Here is a 20,904-nt window from a genome sequence, read left to right on the forward strand (position 1 = left end):
CTCAACAATTGCAATAATAATATGTTTATTATATTTCTTAATTAATAAAAGCAAACCTTGTCAGGAAATATGTAAATTGGTTCTCGACTAAATTCATTTTGCTGGCATGGTTTGATGATTTATCTCTTTCTAATCCTAATATAGTGTGTATCTATTTTAGCCAACGGAATAGGAACATTTTAGGTGGGTTGTAATTTTCAGTTTGAATCTTCTGAAGGATAAAAATAACTAGAGCAAACTTAATTTGCTAATAGGATCACAATAATCAATAACCAACAATATTAAATTTATATTGCGTACCAAAAATAAAGTAATGATTAAATAACGCAGATTAAAGTTTAAGATACTTATTTAAAAAATAATAATGTTCGAAAAGAATTAAAATAAGAAAATATAAGAAAACTTATGTACACTTAAATCACTATATAGAACAATATTTATGTTACCTATTTGCACAGGAATATATACTTTATTTCTTTTCTTTTAGGTGTTGGAAACTGTAACAGAATTTGACAACAGATATTTCCATATTATTTCTGATAAACAGTTCTGCAATCTGAACACAAAACAAGTTTAAACACAATTATTTTGATCGTTTTAATATATCTGGTTTTTCAAAACCACACTCACCTTTTTGTTCCACAACATATAACTTATATGGTTATATTTGTCGGTACATGGAAGCAGAACACAGAACACACAAAGTCGGTTACATGAATCTATTCACAAGTTGTTGTTGTTATTGATGATGTACTTATGTGAAAAGTGTGAGGTACTTTTACGAGTGAGTTATGAACAAGTTTATTATAAAAGAGATTAGGAATTTTGACACAAAGGGTTTGGTTTGGTGTGTAGCGAAATAATTTGAAGAGGAAAGTGGAAGAATGAATGATAAGTGTGGTCCCATGCAGCGCCATGCCTAGTAATAGGTGAAAGTGACAGAACGTTTGGGCGGTTAAGTGAAGGAGACAGATGGTGTGAGCCTCTCTGCATTCGAATTCATGAATCACTGATGAATCTTGGTATCACACCCATTCATGCTAATTAATTGCTTTGCTTTCTCAACTCCTGTGGTCACCACTTTTTTTTTTCTCTTTCACTTACTCACTCCATCCATTCCCAAACATCTGTTTCGTCGATACTCTCAACTTCAATTTTCAACCACTTTTCTGCCATTGTTAACACCAAACCAATAACTCCTCACAATTCTACTTCTTCCTCGTAAATCTCTTCACAATTTTCACTTCTTACATACTTCTTCTATTAGAAATCCTATATCAACTAAAAATAAGACAATTTTATAATCTATAAATAAAGTACAAATCTCATCTAATAACAAATTAGTTTTACGAAATTAAATTAAGTTTGAAACCGATATCAATTCTATTAGTTATGTACAAAACTAATGTCTATGTATAAATCTAACTAGACATCCATGTATAGAATATTTTACTTGACTTTTAATTTAAAATTTGATAGACAATACATTTATATCTTTTCTTTTATACATTATTCATCACTTAATTAAAATTCTTTATTCTACGCTTTGTAAAAAGATGACTTTATAACATATTGTTATGAATTGGATATTATTTTCTTGCTTTTGTATTTTTTCTAGACTTATGAAACAATTTAAGTCAATGAACGGCTCGTTGAATATGAAAAATTATCATAGGATGTGGTTTTAGGAATAAAAGTGAGAATAAGGATAATCGGTGACTTCAAAAACCAAAAATTTAATCATACTAAAAACTTGAAGTATGTAATAAAAAAAAACTATTTGACTCCATCCAATAATTGCGAAACGTAAGTAAAAATGTAGTCTATTTAGGCTTTGAATAACTACTTCATTTTTTTTTGTTATAATTTTATTCTTCTTTTAACTTTGTATGTCACGCATTTTAATTTAGTATTAATTTTATTCATGCAAACAAAACAAAAAAGAAAATAGGCTTAATGAAAGAAAAAAAAAAAGCTTATTGAGATCAAAATTCTAATTGACTTAAACCTTGACCTTCTTGATCGTGTGCTCTAAAAGTATAAGACAATAACGTAAAAAACTTAGAGAAAAATCAAAGTTTCTTAAATTTTTTTTTTTAAAAAGAGTACTTATTCTATTATATATATAACCTCATACTTAAAATAATTAAAATATTTACTTTTCCGCCTCTCTTAAACCTTCTAGCCATCCTTACAAATAACAGTTTTTTATGTACTTATATTAAGCTAGTTTTGCTTACGTGGCACGTGTAACAATAAATATTTGAATTAAATATTGCATTGTAACCAATAATTATGTATAGATAACATTATATTGCAATTAAAATGGTTTATTATAGAAAAAAATATTTTTATAATTTTCGAAATTTTTATTAATTATCATTTATAAAAATATTTTTTTTGCAATATTCTTTAATATTTTAAAGTTATATTAGACTGTGATATAAACATTATCCGATTATTATTTTTAAATAAAAGGCCATATTCATAACACATTATTTATATTAGTCTAAACCTTAAATAAATGTGGAACAGGTGAAGTAAGTAAAAGTTGTTGGGGGTGATTATTTTACATCTTGAAAGAAGAAGAATGGTGTGATTTGATTGCAGAGTTTGAGAAGCAAGAAAATGAGGAAGAGAAGAGTAATTAGGGTTTATGTTGGGAGAGAAAGAGGGTTAACGCCAAAGGAAAAATTAAATGTGAATGGAATGGAAATGTTTGGAGAGAAGAGGGAAAGGAGAAGAGTTTCGAGAGAAAGCACGTAAAGTGGTAGCGTATGATTCGCGAAGAGGGTTTTTTATCTGAAGCTGCGTGCGTGTGCTGGGATTGGCGGAATTTGGCTACTTGCCTTTCCCTTGGTTTTATCTCTGATCACAACTGAAAAAGAAGAACGCACACAACAACCACGGCCATCCAATTTTGCTGTTATCCAAATGCCAATAGGTATCTTTCCCTTTCCCTTATCTACCCTTCTCTCTTTGCCATTATCCATTTCTTACCATTCTATTTTATATTGCACCATAATGCATTGAGTGTTAGAATTGGGAATTTTTGTGTATACGCTATTTTGGCTATGCAACAATTTCCTCTGTCACCAATTTATTATTATTATTTATTAGTATTATTATATACAATGTGAAGGTTATCGCGTGGGAGGGATGTATGGCGCCGTTAAACTTGTTGCAACTTGTATGATTGATTGTCTTTATGTCAAATGTCATGCAACCTCTTTGTGACGAGTTTAGCAGTGCATTATTAGGAATGACACTAGCATTTCTCAACTGGTCTCTCAGGTGTCTGGACCAATTTACTTTCTGCACAATCATTGATTTCTTAACTGTTAATGCGGAATGTGGTATAGTGTGTAGCACTATTTCATGTGTATGGTGCGGGAATAAAAATCTTTTTCGTAATCTAGCATCCCAAGTTGGTGCTTATGCTTATGTACATTAACAAAAATAACAATTTATGATTGGGGAGTTTTTTTACATGGTCAAAAACACTATCATGATTCTGAACGTCTGTGTGACACAACTGAGTTTTATTAATTATTTTTTCGTAAATTGAGAGACGGGATTGTATATTACGTGGAGATTAACTAGGATCATGAATACATGTCTAGGGTTTATTTTTACCGGATTGGTCCGTTTTAGGGTCTCTTTTGTTCGATGGAGGGAAGGTGAATGGAAGTGAAGGGAGAGATTTTAATCAGACATTATTTTTGGTCTAGAGGAGGGGAGCAATTTCAATGGAAAAGTGGAGAGGTAGCCCTTCTCTTATTTGGATCACAACAAGGGGATGAGAGGAGTTTTGAAAGTTAATGTATTTTCATATCCTTATAATTTTGGATTTCAAAAACTAAATAGGATGATTTTTTTCAATACACTTTAAATGTTTTAAATCTACTCCTCTCCAAATCCTTCAATGTTGAAGGAGAGTAAAAATGGGACTTGGAGGATTTCGCTCCCCTTCAAATTCCCAATATTGAAGGGGGGCAAAAATTGGATGAGGCGGGATTTTTCTCCCTTCCCTTCTCCTTTATTCCCTCTTAAAAATTGAACCAAAAAAAAAAAATTTAAAAATCTCTTCCACTCTTCTCATTTTCCTCCAACCAATGAACAAGGATAAAGTAAGTAATATTGTTTTTTGATGAAAAAAATTACGGATTATGATTTATGTAAGCCTACATAGAAATGTTAGTTGATTTTTTATTAAAAAATGAGATTATTTACTTTATCATTTAAAGAGAATTGTTGTCTTTATTTTTACTAGCCAAATGATATTATGAAAATATATACATAACTACTTATTGGTCATTTCTAGGTAAAATAATGAAACTGAAAATTCTTACTAGGAAAAAGGATGACGATAGCTAGAAGAGTACACACAGATACAGTTGAAAGTAGGAGAGGGAGATGGGGATGGAGTGTTTTTGTCTTTAATAACCTATGCGTTTGCCATAGTACTCTGTTCCCTGAATAAACAGATGGTGTTCAACTTGATTAAACAGAAAAATTGGAGTTTCTCTCCTTCTGTCATGCAATATGTAGAAAATATAAGACAAGGTTGCGGCAGTAATGAAGATTCTTCACTTATTCTGCATAGGCTCTTGCTGACGTTTTAGAAGCTTGGTCCCATAATACTTGCAGTTGCAGACAAGGCACCGAAATACCAATAATTTTTCAACGCCATAAGTACCCCTATGCCTTTGCCTATCCTCTACCATTTCACTTTTATGAAAAATGATAGCTTTAAGACAGTAACCGAATATGTCAAACTTGCATCCGTAGTTGATGCAGTAATTGATTACTCGTAACTGTATTTGTAATTTTCATTTATTTTTTTAACTTCTATATTGATATTGATGGGAATGCCACGATAATTAGATTGATGACAAAATTCTTACTAAAGTTGAAACTAGGATTCTCTCATTTGATTTTTAAAGTATTTTGGTTGGGTTGTTTTGTTTAATTGTGTGAGTGGATATTTTTTGTTTGAATGACAAGTGTAAGTGAAAAAGTCAAACATCAGGTAGAAAATATGCATGTTGAGCAACTTAAAAGGAGAGAGAGATCCTCGAGTATATAGTGTATAAATATTTTGGGTTAAATATTGATGTTAAATTCACTTGTTTCGTTTTGTTGTGGTCTATTGATGATGTTCCTTGTATTTATGAAACTTTGGAGGGACAACCACGTGTAAGAGGTTCACTTAAAGGGAACATGGTTGGAGTGACAGGTGTGAACAAATAAGTTTACATGGAGTAGTAATGAGCAAATTGAGAACTTATAAGCTAGAGGAATTCACAATCATAATGTCTTAAGGTTTTGGGTTTGATATAAAGTCAACTTCATTTGTGTGTTTTGCTTGTGACTTGTTGATGGAGATCTCTCTGGTGTTTGAGAAACTTTTCCTTGAGGGAGAACATATCCTGAAGAAGAGACTCACCTACGGGTCAAACTATTGAAGTGACCAGTGTTAGAGCAAAAGTCCTACATTGGGTGGAAATAAACACATTGAGCTTTTGTAAGTAAGAAGGACATGCAAACCTAATGTCTTAAGGTTTTGGATTGGATAAGGTCTCAATTTCACTTGTGACATGTCATGGAGATCTCTCACATTCCTTGACATTTTTTAGGGTACACATTGAATAATTCATGCCTATGACTATTGCGTTAATAATTCATAAATCCTACTTGTTCCATTCTGGTTCATGTATAGACTTTTCTTTCCTGCTTAAGTATGCTGTTTCTAATTCATATTAGAAACCATAAGTTAGAAGTAAATCATAAAGCTATTCTTGATTCTTCGCCAAACCATTTAAGCTTTTTAGAGGGTTGATCTTTAATACAATGTGATCAAGAGAGTTGATCTTTGTTGTAGAAATGTTTGATATTTGATGCTATGAAGGGTCTATTGGCCACACAAAGTTATATAATATCCTCTTACCCATATTGAATTTGTCCTTTTTGCAGTAAAATTGTGCAGTATTTTGGTCAGGAAAGTAGAACCGCAAGGAAGCTAGGTTTGGTATGCTTAAGGTGTGTATCATGAAATTATTTGTCCCTAATAAATCATTTACTATAGTAAATATTGCATATTTTATAGTAGGAGATCTAAACCCAGCCATTTATTATTTTAAATTTATTTAATAATTAGTGCAAAGTGAATGTGCTTCAAAAGAATTTTACTTACTAACATAAGCATTTAAAGAATTGGTGTTTTAAAGAATATATCTATTTTTTTCCTAACTTCGTGAGTTTTTTCCAATTTCTTACACAAAATGTTTGAGATTTCTTTTATATGTTTCAGTTTCTTTGAGTTTGCGAGATAAGGACTAAAACAAATCGAACTTTCTACACAGGACAATATAGGACAATATATAGAGAGGATGAATTATAATCGTGTATTCTTTTACTTTATATATTCATATGCCCTTTAATCATTTGGAGTCTTGATCTATGTTTTAGTGCTACTTTTTGTGTTCCATACACATTTTCCAAATTAAGGGATGTTCTTCTTGAAATCCTGTATGAAAATGTGAAGCCACTGTAGTCAAAGCTTTTGTTTGGACAATGATGTAGCTCCATAAGACTACTATCATCAACATATTGTTGATTCGTAAATGTAGCATAACTAGTGCTTCTTACTCGTGAGTTTTATTCAGGCACGTTCTAATGTAGGTTCTCATATTTGGGGTAAATTTCTCCATTTATTGTGTTTTATTTTAAGGATGCGTCTTATGTAATTTGTTGAAGTGATTAGTGAAATAACAGGTCATGGAAGGTGGTACCGTTATGGTACCATGTTGAGAAGAAAGACATTGAAAAGAAATTTTGTGTGTTGTGTACATATATAAGTATTCTTATTTATAATGAAGAAGAGGTACAATTAATAAGGAACAAAATCAATATCTAGTAAAGAGAAATATTTGGTGAGGTATCCCTATCAAATCACATCTATTTCCCTATTTTAACTTAATCAAATCATGTCTCTAATGCTTGCGCTCAAGCCAAATCATATGAAACAAGTTGTTACAAATGTCATTGATGCATGACCCCTTGAGAGACTTAGTGAACATGTTAGTTAGTTGGTAGTTGGAGCTGACGAAGTAAATAATGACAAAGCTAGTGGATATTCCCTAAACATGACTTTCCCTCCTTCAAAGTGACAATCAATTTTTAATATGCTTCGTCTTTTCAAAAGCATATTTTCAATACCCCATTCAAGTTGAAACATATGTACATTAGTCAAGCTTGTTAAAATGGTTAGAGAGCACACCAACTATTGAAGAGTAAAAATGGGTAAATAACATGACAGTTGCCAGAAAGCACAAAATGTTCAATGAGCGTGCGGGTTGCTGGAAAGCAAAATTGATCAAAGGACACAACAATTGCCCGAAAGCAAAAATGCTTAGACGACACAACAATCGCCGAAAAACAAAAATAGTGCTTAGAGAACAAGGCAACTATAGGAAGGTAAAAATGTTCATAAGACACAACAACTGCTGGTAAAAATGTTTATCAACAATGAATAGTACTCATGCTGAAAAAACGTAGATTACAACAATTAGTAATTAATATTTAACATGGCCTACTTATGATGAAGGAGTGTAACAAATGAGAATTCCTATTGTGAGCAATGTGAAATATAAATATAAACTACTAGATTGGATTTGGATGGCAAGATTAAAATAAAACTTCAATTGACTTTTAAAGTTTTTATATGACTGTTACTTTTATCTTTTATCATCCGTGTTTGAATATATGATCTGTGATCTGTACCATTCCGGTCGTCTGGGGTTTGACTTGAATTCGAGGATGGTTAAATTGCCCATGGACTAACCCAAACACATGTGATACCTACTTTGGACTTATTGGAGAGCTTTGAAGATACAACAAAGTTATTAGGCACAAGGCTCTTAGGAGGTGTTTATTTTATTAACAAATTCTTATGATTTAGAAGATATCTTATCTTATAGTTATTACATTTTTTGGGTAGTTATTAATTCTCTTTTGTTCTCCGGTTTCTAGCCCCAACTCTTGAGTTGAATATGATCCAATTTTATTTTCTTCTTTCACGGTAAGGAAATTTTTTGTATTCAAAATGAGAGTTTCATTTGAAATCTCCAATTTTTTTTATCATGTTTTGTTTTATCTTATGATTTTAGAAAATACTTGTGTATTTCCATTTTGAAAGTTTTTTATGGTATATTTTAGTTCTCTTGGAGAATATGAAGCTAAAACTGCAGTAATATTAGTTCATGTTCATCTTTAGTGCATGTGCTTAAAAGGAAAGGTTACATTGTTAAGAGCCTTTCTTTGGTCTTTTCTCTGTTTTTATCTTTCTTTTGTGCATGGTTGCTATTTCTCTGTTTTTATCTTTCTCGTGTCGTAATCTTCTAAATATCTTTTTCCTATGGAATGTGGAAACGTAAATATATGCTATTGTAAGCCATTAAAAAGACCTTTATTCGAGAAGAAAAAAGCTGTGGAGCTATTCACGGAGTTGAAACAAGTTAGAATTATTGTGGAAGATATGGATGGTGAGAGAGACCAACACTCTGGAAGAATTCATTTAAAATTTATTTAAAGCAGGCTATAAATTGGTAATAAACGTAGTTTGCCAAAACAAGGAAAAGTCCAACATTTTTTGGTAAATAAAGTCCAAAATATTTTAAAAGCCCTACTAGGCTGTCCCCAACTATTTATAACCCTCATGAGCCATCCAGGAGGACCAGGATTTCCTTCTGATCACTATCTGCAACTGCATTGCGTACTTTGTTTGCCCCTCACATTTGTAGGAGAAGACCCATATGATTCTTCCAATTTATTTCCTATCTGAAATCTTTTGAGCAAAGTTGATACCTAGCCACACATAGATAGGCCGTTCCTCTTTAAAGTAAGAAGAATGGAATTAGATAAGCTCAGTAAACTTGAACAACCTCCTCTCCCTAGCGCATACATCCGTAGCCTAGTTAAACAACTAACTACCTCTGGAACAAAAGGCTCCATGAATACGAAAGACCAAAGTTTTGTTGTGAACGGTGGTGTTTCCCATGGTCATAATTCAAAACATGGGAAAGTTGCACATGCTCGTCGGGCACAGCAATCCATGCAACCTCAACAACATAAAAAACAAGTTAGGAGGAGACTCCACACTAGTAGGCCTTATCAAGAAAGGCTTTTGAACATGGCAGAGGCTCGGAGGGAGATTGTCACTGCCTTGAAATTTCACAGGGCAGCTATGAAAGAAGCAAGTGAACAGAAGCAGCAACAACAGCAACAGACCCAAGAACAGCAGAGAAGGCCATCAGTATCCCTCCAGCCCTCCCAGTGTCTAACTTTTGACCAAGATGGAAAATTTAAGTCCAGGCGAAATCCCAGAATTTATCCTGCATGCACATCCTATTCATGCTTATCCCAACCTCCTTCTTCGGTTCCAAATTCTTACACCTGGCCTGCTGCTTCCCCAATCACTCCACCACACCTTTTGACTGAAAACCCCAATTTCATACTTCCAAATCAGACTTTGGGATTGAATCTCAACTTTCAAGATTTCAACAACTTAGATGCTACCTTTCTCTTCAATAACTCGTCATCATCCTCTAACTCATCTGCAACCTCGTCTTCTCCAGAGGAACTTCCTTCCCTTGGAATATCCCAGGCAGAGGGGTTATATTCAATGGGGGATACTGTTGAATCCAATGCTGCAACACAGGTAAATGGAGGCTTACACACAGCCATGGACGATGAGGGTATGGCAGAGATCAGATCGTTGGGAGAGCAATATCAAATGGAATGGAATGACACCATGAATTTGGTCAAATCAGCTTGTTGGTTCAAGTTCTTGAAAAACATAGAACATAGGGCACCTGAAGCCAAGAACGAAGATGATGCATACCATATTTTTGACCAACTTTTGGAGTTTCCAGCTTGGTTGAATGCAAACGAGAGCTGCTTAGAGCAGTGCTCGGTGGATTATTTTCAGGATTCTTCCTTGCCTCGGTAAGCTGAAGATAAGTTTCTTAATTTTTGAAAAATGAATTTTGTTTGAGGTGTTTTTTGTTTGTACCCCTCCTAATGAGGAAAAGGAACAGGGCAGTTTGTAGTTTGGTGTATTGTTTCTTATTACGGCAGGGGAAATTTGATTAGGTTTCACCTTGCTTTACGCACACAAGATTTGTTCTTTTCGACTCCTACAGAATTAGAGATCCATGTTACTGTTATTTTAATTCTTGGTGGGATAATTTTGTACATGAGTTCATTATACTTTTTCTTCTTTTGGATCTTACAGAGACATTTGTATGGTAATTCCTATTGTGATGTGATCTAGCTTGCTCAGGCTGAACTGTTGATTGAATTCCACTGGAATACAATTAAATAGTAATTATCCTGGTCGGTTTTGTGCTGAACTTGGTTATGGAGCACAAAGTCAAGAGTCAAAATTCTGATAGTTATATCTTCTTTTTCTGTCAATCCCCATATTCGATTTTGAGTCTTTTATTGATTCGTTTGAAACAGTTCTCTTCTCATCTTTAGCCAAACTCGAGTAGCTGGGAGGGCTTTACAGCCCTATGTGAAACCTTCAAATGATATAGAATTGTACCCCTTAAAGGCAATATTCTCTGTATCTTAGTGTACGATTTTCTCGGTCATGCAGACGCTATCAGGTTTATGGTATGTTCCCTTCTTTTGGGCTTCTGGTAGGCCTTGTACAACAGTCAATTTGTGAGGCATGGTCCAGTCGATTCTTGATGCACGTCGTAGTCCATGTTATACTATTTTACTATTGTTAATGTTAAAAGGTATTTTTTTAAGTTATTATAGTTTGATGTTAGTCTTTATGATGAACAGGGCTTTAGACATTATGATAGACTATATGTTGAAAACTCTGCATTAGTTTGATTTACCCACCACAATTAATTTTTCTGTTCTAGTTCTTATTTATGTGAGTTGTGGCGGCGACGATTCTAATAGGGCATACCTTTTTTGATTTGGACTTTCCAATCTATATATGCCTCATACTGATCTTTTTCTTTTTCTTCTTTCTTTCTTGACAATCATACAAACAGCATGGATATTGGAGATTTTGACACTATGGATGACGATTGGTTAGCGTGACACCCACAAGGATTAGTTGTTTTCATCGAGTGATTTTCTGTGATGCTCTCAATTTCATATTTCTTTCCTCGGTCCCATTTCACTGCTTTATTTTTGGATAGCAAATAAAACTTGCAAAATATCTGTTGAGGCAGGTACCATCAATAATTTTATTGATGAACATTTATACACCCCTTGCTATTATATCACTGTGTATTTTGATATTGAACAATATCATATCTGTTCGTGTGATTCTCTTTCTATTATTTAATTTGCGACTAAAAGAAAGTGAGAAAAAAAGAAAAAAGAGAACAGTAGTGATGGTAAACAAATACTTGGTTCTTAATTTTGTACAGTAGAAAGTGTAATTGTTTGCTACAGACTTGCATTAATGGTTTCCCTAGGACCACTCTGCCACATCTTCAAAAGCAAGTGAAAAGCAACCGAGACAAACGCGTAACAATTCTAGTTGTCTTCATGGTTACAAATGTGAAAGCATTGAAAGCATTTTTTTATTTTTTTTATTTTATATGATCTAATTTTAACTTACGGAAAGAATAATTGTATTTTTTTTTCTATTTTTTTCTGAAAGGTTTTTATGTAGAATACCAATATTACCATGAATACACAATGAGCTAAAGGAAATTTATGATTGAGAAATAAGAGAAGTAGACGTTATAAAGTCAAACATTAATTGCTTGGGGCGTTCCATTCACAGAACTTATTACAATAAGTTGAAAATAGCTTGTAGGTTTGTCCAAGATTGTTCTCAGTTTTTTTAAAAAAAATTATAAAAATGTTATGCTATGAGATAAATTTAAATCGAAATAAATAAATTTGATCAAATAGCTAAATTTCACATTGCATCTCATCCTCTTTAAACACAAAGCTAATAATATTCATAGTTAACCCAAATTAAAAAAAAAATGTTAGATGGAAAAAAGAAAATTAAAAGAGGATTGATAAATGGCCGTTAAAGTCAGACCTTCGAGAAAGCATGGCTAACATAATAAATGAGGGAACTTTTTAATGAAATGACTATCCTACGCTACATCTCAAATTTATCCTTTTGTATTTTTAGCTCTAATAGATATTGCATCTTAGTTTTGTAATTTTTTTTTTCTCTTACCACAAATTACAAATTTGAAATTACTATTTTTAGCTTTTATAAAATAAATAAATTTTTGTTTTAGTACATATGCAAAACTCCTTGATTTTTATGTTCATAATATATGAAAGTTCTATTTTTGGTTTTTAAAGTTGATTTTTTTAAATAGATGAATGATATTTATTTTAAAAGATTAAAATATTTTAGAAATATTATATGCACTTGGTACCAGCAGTTAACAAGTTCACATATTAGGAAAACGAATTATGATCTGACTTTGTGAGTGAATACTTTAATGGTCTACTTGGTCATTAAAAATGTATGGCTCTTTATTAATTTAAATGAGTCGAAATAACTTTCTATTTTTATATTTGTATTTCAGACTAATTCTTACATATTATCAATAAAATATAATCTAGTTATTGTAGATTATTTTTAAAATGCGAGTTGCTCAATATATATGCTGATATCTATTTAAAACAATAAGTTAATGTATACGACAAGAATTATTTTTAGTTTTGCTTTAAACTTATTAATGTTAAGGAATTAACTTAAAATCACCTTATATTTTCAAAGACCAAGAGAATGATTGTGATATTTTTATCTTATAAGAATTAAAATAAAACTCACTTCTTTGATAACTACAAATGCATTTAAACTCTAATTAATTAATTTAGTCTCTTCTTTCTTAATAATTAATTAATAGTATTATATTTTTTTCTTGCCTGTCTGATTTCGGTGTCAGACTATCTAGCGCAAATATAAGGTGGATTAAGATATATGTCAGGCCTTTTATTTTTTAGTTAAATTATTTTCCATCACCGGTTATTCTTATAATAATTTATGACAACTAAATTATGTAATTAAATTAAATAAACTCGTACCAGATATCATTATCATCATGAGGATTTTATTAAAATAAAATAAAAAGTAAAAAAATTATAGAAATTACACCAAACTTATATAAAAAATTACATTTCATGACAAATAATATCTAGTATGAAAAAAAAAACTAAATAAAAATATAAATGAAAAATATTAAATTACTTTTTTGTTTTTTCATGAAAAACATTCCAAACTTTAAATTTTATATTTTTAGAAAAAATGCAAACCAAATAATTTGGGACTGACATTCATTAATCAAATTTCTCATCATATTAAAAGATTTATTATTAGTCAACTCTCAAACATTTTAAAAAAATCTCTACCTAGTGTTATTTTTTAGAGGACTTAAAATTAACTTTACTCTTACGCAATTTTCTTAGAATCTTTCCTTTTATCAAGTATTTTAATTTATTTATAAATTAATTTAAATTCTTGTACATGACAAGCTTACTGTATCATGTAATTAAATTAAGTAACTTAATTAACATGTAAACTAAATTATTGAATAAAAAAATAATAAAAGCAGCTGTAAGAGGGGAGTGTAAATTTTCGAGGTTATTGATTTGTCATTGTCCATTTTAGATTGAGTCCACATTCCATATCTAACAACCTAAAAAATAGACAATTTGTTTTTTGTTTTTTCACAATCCACGAAGGTGCAGAAAGAAATAGCCCATGACCAAGAATTGAAGCATAAATTTGGGCCAAATCCATTGAGATCCAAATATTTTTAGAAAGTCACTGATACACATGTTATTTTTTATTCACAATTGTACAGATTTTAATAAATTTTAAATAATATCAAAGAATACACAAATTTTAAACATATAAAGGAGGCATCTCTATGAATTTAGATTCTTCGTTGATTTTTTCATTATTTCTCTCTTATGTTATATTTTCAAAATACACTTATAATCACTATTTTTAAAGTTTTAAAATATATTAAAAAAAATTAAAGTAACAATATAATGTAATTTTAATGTTCAGGAAACGATAATTTAGAATAAATTTAATAGAAAATCTAGATTCGGTGAAGTTTTCTGTGTAACCTTGGCATCAAATTGAAGAACTTTGGCATCAAATTAAAGAACTTTCTCACCAGCTCTTCCTTTGCACATTTCCTGAGCTCTTAAATGTTTTAGATCAAACCCATTAAGACTTAATTTAGTATTAATAACCTCACCTATGCCTACATAATAATGGCATCTACATCAACTTGACCCTCTCTTGACAATAACAATTAATAATTAAAAAGTTAAGATATCATTTCGGATAATATCAGTACCACAAAAGGGTTTCGATTTTCAATTGATTATGATTCGTGTGAAAATGGAATTGAATTGGTGAAAGTCCAAACATCATTTATAACAGACCAACAAAGTCTCTTCTTTAAGAGATAAGAGGCACTCTCACTTTCAGTCTGCATCATCACAGTTTTTTGAGTATACGATAGGTTAATGGATAATGCTTTACTTATTATAAGAAGTAGACAACTTTAAACCGATATTTGCTTTACGAAGCGAAACCTACATGTAAGATGAGGTTTACACTTATTTATATATTCTAAACTCGTATTATTTTCATTAGAATCATTTAATTAAGATAGCGACAACCCTCAAACAATATCTATATATCCTCACATGGATACAAGCTTGCAAGTGGATCTTCTATAATTCATGATCTGTGTTGCATAGTGCCACCTAACTTGATACATGTTTTAGTGTCAGCATTTATATTTGATTCACAGTAACAATGCATAGCCATTGAACTTTTGAAAGGTATTACCAATCAGTTTTGATTTCAAATTTTGCTTAGCATTTGAGGCAGAGAAAGTAATTAAAAACATGGAACAATGTTGCATTGACTATAAGTAAAAGTCATCCATCAACTTTGATATCAATCATAATATGATCTTCATCATTCTATGAGGAGAAACAGAAATTAAGCAAGGAGGCAGCCATGTGCCCAATGAGGAATTAAAAGTATAGAATCTCAAGCCAGGTTTTGAAAGTCCTACATCGAACAATAATAAAAATGAGAGAAAGAAACCGAAAGCAGTTGTCAAATTTAAAGACCAACTTAGAAGAAGAACTACCCTTATTAATAATCCTAACCATAACCATAGCAAGACCTCACTGATATATAGATTGATAACAGCAGAAACATTTAGGTTCAGTTGAGAGTTGCAGGGTATCTGTTGATGCAGTCAAGCCAAGGGTTCCTTGAAGGGTTGGTGACCCTACGCATGGCACGCCACACCACACTGTTGCACTTGAAGCCTGACCCAAAAGCAAGTTGCCAAACACGGTCTCCTCTTCTCACACTCTCTTTTGCTTCCATGTAAGCCAACTCATACCAAATGCTGCTGCTAGAGGTGTTTCCAAAGCGGTGCAGTGTCATTCTAGAAGCTTCCATGTTCTTGTCGCTGAGCTCCAAGTTCCTCTGGAGCTCGTCAAGAATGGTCTTGCTTGCAGCATGCACACAGAAGTGCTCAAAAGCCAGTTTGTAGTCAGGAATGTATGGCTTCTTCATTGATGGTGAAGTTCCATCGGTTTTGCTCCCGAATAGGTGCCTCCACACAAGGGTCCCGAAGAACAGAAGCTGCTCAGAAAAGGGTAGCACCAAGGGTCCTAGTGTGGTGATGTTCGTCTTTAGAGCATCACCACCAATCTCAATCAAGTCTTTGCTGATCTTTAGTCCCTTCAGCTTCTGCTCATCTTCTTCTTGGTACACACACCTAATTATGTCAACACATATTTAATATCAGTCACCGAAAATGAAATGCTGCTTTTGGTTGATGAAGAATGATTATTCATTACCAACAATAGCACATAGGATGAGAAACTTGGCAAGTTCCATTTTCGTTAAAGTGGATTTTCCTTGTGGGACACTTTCTGTCAATGTGTCTCCTCAGTTATTAGCTTGACGGTTGGAGGATGGAACTAAAATGTCAACCCTCTTAAAGATTTTTGGAGATATTTTTGCTCAACCTTGTTCAAGATTTGCTTTAAGTAACAGCCACTAGTTTTGTCAAGTTGCAATCTGCTTTTTCAGTCAGAATTGGTGTACTGTGATGATGCTGTTGAACTTAATATGGGATGAAAAATACTTAAGTTTTCTAGAATTGGTCAACTTGAACAGAATATCTGATGACAAAGGAGGATTAAATCCACAAATTTGATGTGATGTTTGACTCATATATTTTTCACTATTGCATTGTTTTGACAACAGATTACGTATACAGGACCAAGTATACGTAAAGTATTAAAGAAGCTCTTAAAAGTCCAAATTTAGACAGAAGAGTCTTAATGATATATCCCAACAACCTTATGTGTCTCTGTAATTTTGGTTCAATGCATTTTCCATTCACGGGTCCACATCGAAAGTTAGATTATTTCCTAAACATTCAACTTAATAAAGTAAATTATCTTATTATCATGTTATGTGAAAAATATTCCACTCTCTTCAGTATAATTTGTTTAAACAGGTATTGATTTCTATATTTCAATTCACGCAAATTTTTCAATGGAAATGAGAAGAGTAAGAAGAAGGTGTGAAACCTGAAGCTACGGTCATCGGCACCCTTATGTGTTCGAACAATATGCTCGAGACGGTACTTGGCGCGGCTGTAGTCGCGGCGGCGGTTGGAGAGCAAGACGGCGGAGCAACCCATGCGGAAGAAACAGTTGGGGATGAGCATGGACCTGTCCTTTCCCTGGTACCAGTTGTAGCCGACCATCTCGGTGCTGACGACCACCGCGTAGTTATTAGGGTTTGCTTGCAGAATATCCTTAGCCAAGTCGACGGCTATGACCCCAGCACTGCACCCCATTCCTCCGAGGTTGTAGCTGAGGATGTTCCCCCGCATCTTGTAGTGGTTGATGATCATGGCAGACAGCGACGGCGTGGGGTTGAAGATGCTGCAGTTGACAACCAGAACGCCGACGTCCTTGGGGCGGACCCGGGTTTTCTCGAAGAGCTCGTCCAGGGCTCCGAACATCACCATGGAGGCCTCCGCACGACCCTCCTTCATGGTGGCGGTGTTCTCGGAGGAGGCCACGACGGCTTTGGGGATGTAGGTTTCATCTCCGATGCCTGAGGACATTAACATCCTCTTTTGAAACTGAAGACTCTCTTCGTCGAACTTCCCTGATTTTCTTGCTACTTCCATCAACTCCTCCCTTGACACCTGCCATCATGCCATGCAACGTATATAATCAATCATCTTTTTCACACCAAGAACATTACTAACATTTAAAAATCAACTTATTTATTATTAAGGTATTATCTTCAACTTGTACAAGATTCTCTTCCAATTATCTCTTACATTAATTGTTTTTCTTGAGCAAAGTACATTTGACCGTTTTGTAATTTTTAGAGTCAATAAGCAATAAATGTTTTAAGTTGTTATTGTTAAGATGATCTTATTAGTATTTTTGGAAATGACTAAAAAAAGTTAATTACTTGTTTTGCCACTTCAAACTTTTGATCTTTATCATTTTTATTTTTGTTTCAAAATATTGGTTGTTTTAGACTTTCAATGTATACACTTTTTAAATTGTACACCTGTACTTAGTTAAGTGATTACGACTTTTTTTTAGCTGAGTATGGGTACTTTGGGTTTCGAGGTACTTGTGTAGTATATAAAATTATTTCATGCAAAATTATTAAAAACATAAATTAAACCATTTTTAATTTATGTGAAAAATCTAAATTTTCAAATGGAAATGAGAAGGGTGACCTGGTCACCTATCATATTAAAGTTTCGTAATAAATTTGATGTTATTCAACTAACTTGTTAATTGCTTTTATTAGTTAATAAGAGAGGGAGAAAGTGGTAAATATTTTCCTTTGAAAACTACTTTTTGTAAAAAGAAAAAATTGAAAAAACAAAAAGTAATAAAGGTCGATTCAATTGGTAATTAAGAAGCTCATTTTCCATAAGAAGTTGAGTTCAACTCCTCTTAGTTATGTAAGTAGTTTGAATTTTGAAGTATTAATAAACCTCCAAGATCCAACTTATATAATTTTTTTCGTATACACAAATAAAGTAAAAATAACATTACTAGTCATTGGAATAGTAGAATATATATATATATATATATATATATATATATATATATATATATATATATATATATATATATATATATATATATATATATATATATCATTTAAACAAGTCAAACGACCAACTACCAAAGTATTTAGATAAGCTTTGTTATTATTAAAAGGTATGATTAAAATCATAAGTATTCTTAAAAAAAGCTAAACAAACATTTCTGGAAATTTTAAAAGTCAAATTTAAAAACCATATGATAGTTTTGAAAACCTAAGACAATTAAAGGGGTAATTATTTCTTCACCTACCAAAAAAGGGTAATAATTTCTTCTCATTTTGGTTACATACTATAATTTTTTTCATAACGAACTATAATTAGACTCCTATAATTTTGTTTTTTAAGACCATCGAGTTTGAAAAAGAAAAGACTAATTATTTATTATTCTAAAAATCATTGTACTATATAAACTAATAAAATAAATATTTTTAAAACACACTATTTGGATTAATTTATTTGTAATTAAATAAATACAAAAGTGTGACAATCACAATACAATCGATCCAGAATAATTTAAGGTGGCCAATGAGAGCACTGTGTTTAGATAAACCAAAAGAAAGAGGGTACAACACAATCGATCCACCAATGATGCTGAAAATTCTTCTGGGTATAATCAAGCATTTATGAATGAAACAATCACAGTCTTTTTATATACATATATAAAAAAAAAACACAATCATACAAACAAAACAAAAACATCATAAACGAAAGCAAAAAACATACCTTGAGTTCATCGTCTGGTTTAAAGCATGCAAAATCAATGAGGTAAATGGGTCGGGGGCGTGACATGAAGTAAACAGACAAAGTGAAGACGAAGACCCCAAAGGAAGCAAGAACCGTGGCAAGGTCGTAACGCGCATCTTCCCAAAGCTTCTTCCAAAGGTCTTCTTTGCTGAGGCTTCCAACCTCAGCACTGAACACCACCAGAAGAACGGGTATGGTCAAAAGGTATATGCCATGGTTTATCAGATAATGGTAACCTAATTTCACGTACTTCAGGTTCACCGACTGAAGAAAATCCGGTAAACGCCTCCGAACCCTAACGGAGAAGGTCAAGGACCCAGCGTTCGGCCCAGAAGACTCAATCCCACGGTTCACAATCTCCGCCGAGAACAGATCACGTTCATTCGCCATGATCAACGACGATCTATGATATGATGATGATGATGATGTATATTGTGAGTATATATATGAATATACTCACAATTTATTTGATGTGGGATTGTGATGGTGTAGATATGTATTTATATTTATAGTAGGGAAATTGATGATCCACGAGGTGGGTGAAAGTGAGTTAATGCTAGCACCTAATTGATGTTTGTGTAGTTGAGACTTTTCAACGGCCTTAATTTCTTCATTTAATGTAAGTGGGTGTCTGAGTTACGGTCCTAAACCAGAGGGGTCTGCGATGCCATTGTTTCTAACTTTCTTTCCATCTTCCTCTTCTGCAAGGAACAAAAACAAAATCAAAATGGAAAATTTCTAACATTTATATCAATCAACTTGTTTCTCTACTCTCTTCTCAACAATCAATGTTAGATCTAATTGCCCACACCAGCTGGCCCTCCACGTGTACACTTCCTGCACTTTACCCTACCTTCAAATTTATCGATTCTAAATCACAGAAATAACTCATCTTAGTAGTGTTAGTTCTAGGATTTTTCAGTCGTGTCATCACTTTTGAAACCATGTATGTATCTTGTTCATTTTGACTAGTTTTGTTTTGTTTTGTTGTTGGTCTCTGCTTATAAAGTACAAACAAATTTATAACAAGAGGTACCTGAGTTCTCGTTGACATTTTCTTTTATCCTCCTAATTTCTCATCTTCTTTGGAATATATTACTTTTTAAATTTATTATTACATTCAAAAAATAATAATAATAATAAGAGTGATTTGAAGTGTATGTATAAAAAAAAGTTGTGACAGAAATTTAAATGTGCCAGCGCTAACCCTAGCGTATGGTGGTGATGCAGGGGTCGTTAATGGCGCCAGCAAGGGAATGAAGTGAAAGTCACGGTTGAGATGGGAAGTTAATAACGTGTGTGATGGATTTATTGTCAGTTGGTATATACTATACTATACCATGAATAATTCAATGACAGAGGTTTATATTAAACATCCCATAAAAATAACTAAAGTATGAATGGAATACAAAAAAAATTATGATACTAAACAAAAATAACAAACTATAATAATTAATTAATTGAGTCTTATTCATTATCCTCTTGTATAGCATTTATTTACAAGTCATTCATCCACTTTATTATGTTTATTATATATAATTAACTTAAACTGTTTTCACATAAATCTTTACTAAAATAATTCTCATCATTCTAAATGTCTTCCAATACTCAAAATTTTTCACCTTTTTTATTTAGAATTTGAAAAAAAAAAACTTATTTAAGGTGTTTTTGAGTTTTTGTTACTCAAAATCTAATATTTTTTTCCAAAACTAGAATCCTTTCCACCCTTTTAGCCATTAAAAAATGGATAGGTTTATTGAATATTTTTACTCATAAAAAAATTATTGAAAAGTATTACTCTTGTTATTTTTTTTTACTTTATTGTTTCTATACAAATTTTCAATTTTTTTGGTCAGAAATTTTTTTACATATAATAATAAATTAAACACTTAAAATGCTTCAACTCATATATGATATTATAAGAGTGTTGCTTGCTAACTAAAAC

General features: G+C 32.3%; 2 protein-coding genes across 4 annotated transcripts; one reads left to right on the top strand and one right to left on the bottom strand.

Annotated features, from left to right (window-relative positions):
- The first annotated feature begins 2,523 nt into the window (after positions 1-2,523).
- Positions 2,524-11,355, top strand: LOC114164435. 3 transcript variants are annotated; one of them, XR_003599544.1, is made up of 3 exons: positions 2,524-2,944; positions 5,977-6,042; positions 11,076-11,355. XR_003599544.1 is itself a non-coding variant. In XM_028049106.1 (2 exons), exons 1-2 carry the CDS (start codon positions 8,912-8,914, stop codon positions 11,122-11,124), a joined length of 1,146 nt encoding a protein of 381 aa, XP_027904907.1. In that variant the 5' UTR covers positions 6,055-8,911; the 3' UTR covers positions 11,125-11,355. The 3 variants fall into 3 exon arrangements, 1 of the variants encoding a protein (XP_027904907.1); XR_003599545.1 differs by lacking the exon at positions 2,524-2,944 and adding an exon at positions 4,274-5,527; XM_028049106.1 differs by lacking the exons at positions 2,524-2,944; positions 5,977-6,042 and adding an exon at positions 6,055-10,008.
- A 3,574-nt stretch (positions 11,356-14,929) lies between these two features.
- LOC114195840 (3-ketoacyl-CoA synthase 10) lies at positions 14,930-19,448 on the bottom strand. The gene is made up of 3 exons (XM_028086260.1): positions 18,939-19,448; positions 16,657-17,285; positions 14,930-15,833 (listed from the first exon to the last, which is right to left on the bottom strand). The coding sequence occupies exons 1-3, from the start codon at positions 19,347-19,349 to the stop codon at positions 15,269-15,271; spliced, it is 1,605 nt and encodes a 534-aa protein (XP_027942061.1). The 5' UTR covers positions 19,350-19,448; the 3' UTR covers positions 14,930-15,268.
- Between the last annotated feature and the right edge of the window lie 1,456 nt (positions 19,449-20,904).

The sequence above is a fragment of the Vigna unguiculata genome, chromosome 9, assembly GCF_004118075.2.
Source record: "Vigna unguiculata cultivar IT97K-499-35 chromosome 9, ASM411807v1, whole genome shotgun sequence".
NCBI classification, from domain to species: Eukaryota; Viridiplantae; Streptophyta; class Magnoliopsida; order Fabales; family Fabaceae; genus Vigna; species Vigna unguiculata.

Bases quoted from the DNA above. Each gene is read 5' to 3' on its own strand.
- LOC114195840 (XM_028086260.1), bottom strand. From the start codon at position 19,349: ATGGCGAATGAACGTGATCTGTTCTCGGCGGAGATTGTGAACCGTGGG. The intron at 17,286-18,938 runs GTATGTTTTTTG...GCATGATGGCAG, and splicing joins AACCAGACGATGAACTCAAG to GTGTCAAGGGAGGAGTTGAT. The intron at 15,834-16,656 runs GTTTCACACCTT...TGACATAATTAG, and splicing joins GCCGATGACCGTAGCTTCAG to GTGTGTGTACCAAGAAGAAG.
- LOC114164435 (XM_028049106.1), top strand. From the start codon at position 8,912: ATGGAATTAGATAAGCTCAGTAAACTTGAACAACCTCCTCTCCCTAGC. The intron at 10,009-11,075 runs GTAAGCTGAAGA...TCATACAAACAG, and splicing joins CAGGATTCTTCCTTGCCTCG to CATGGATATTGGAGATTTTG.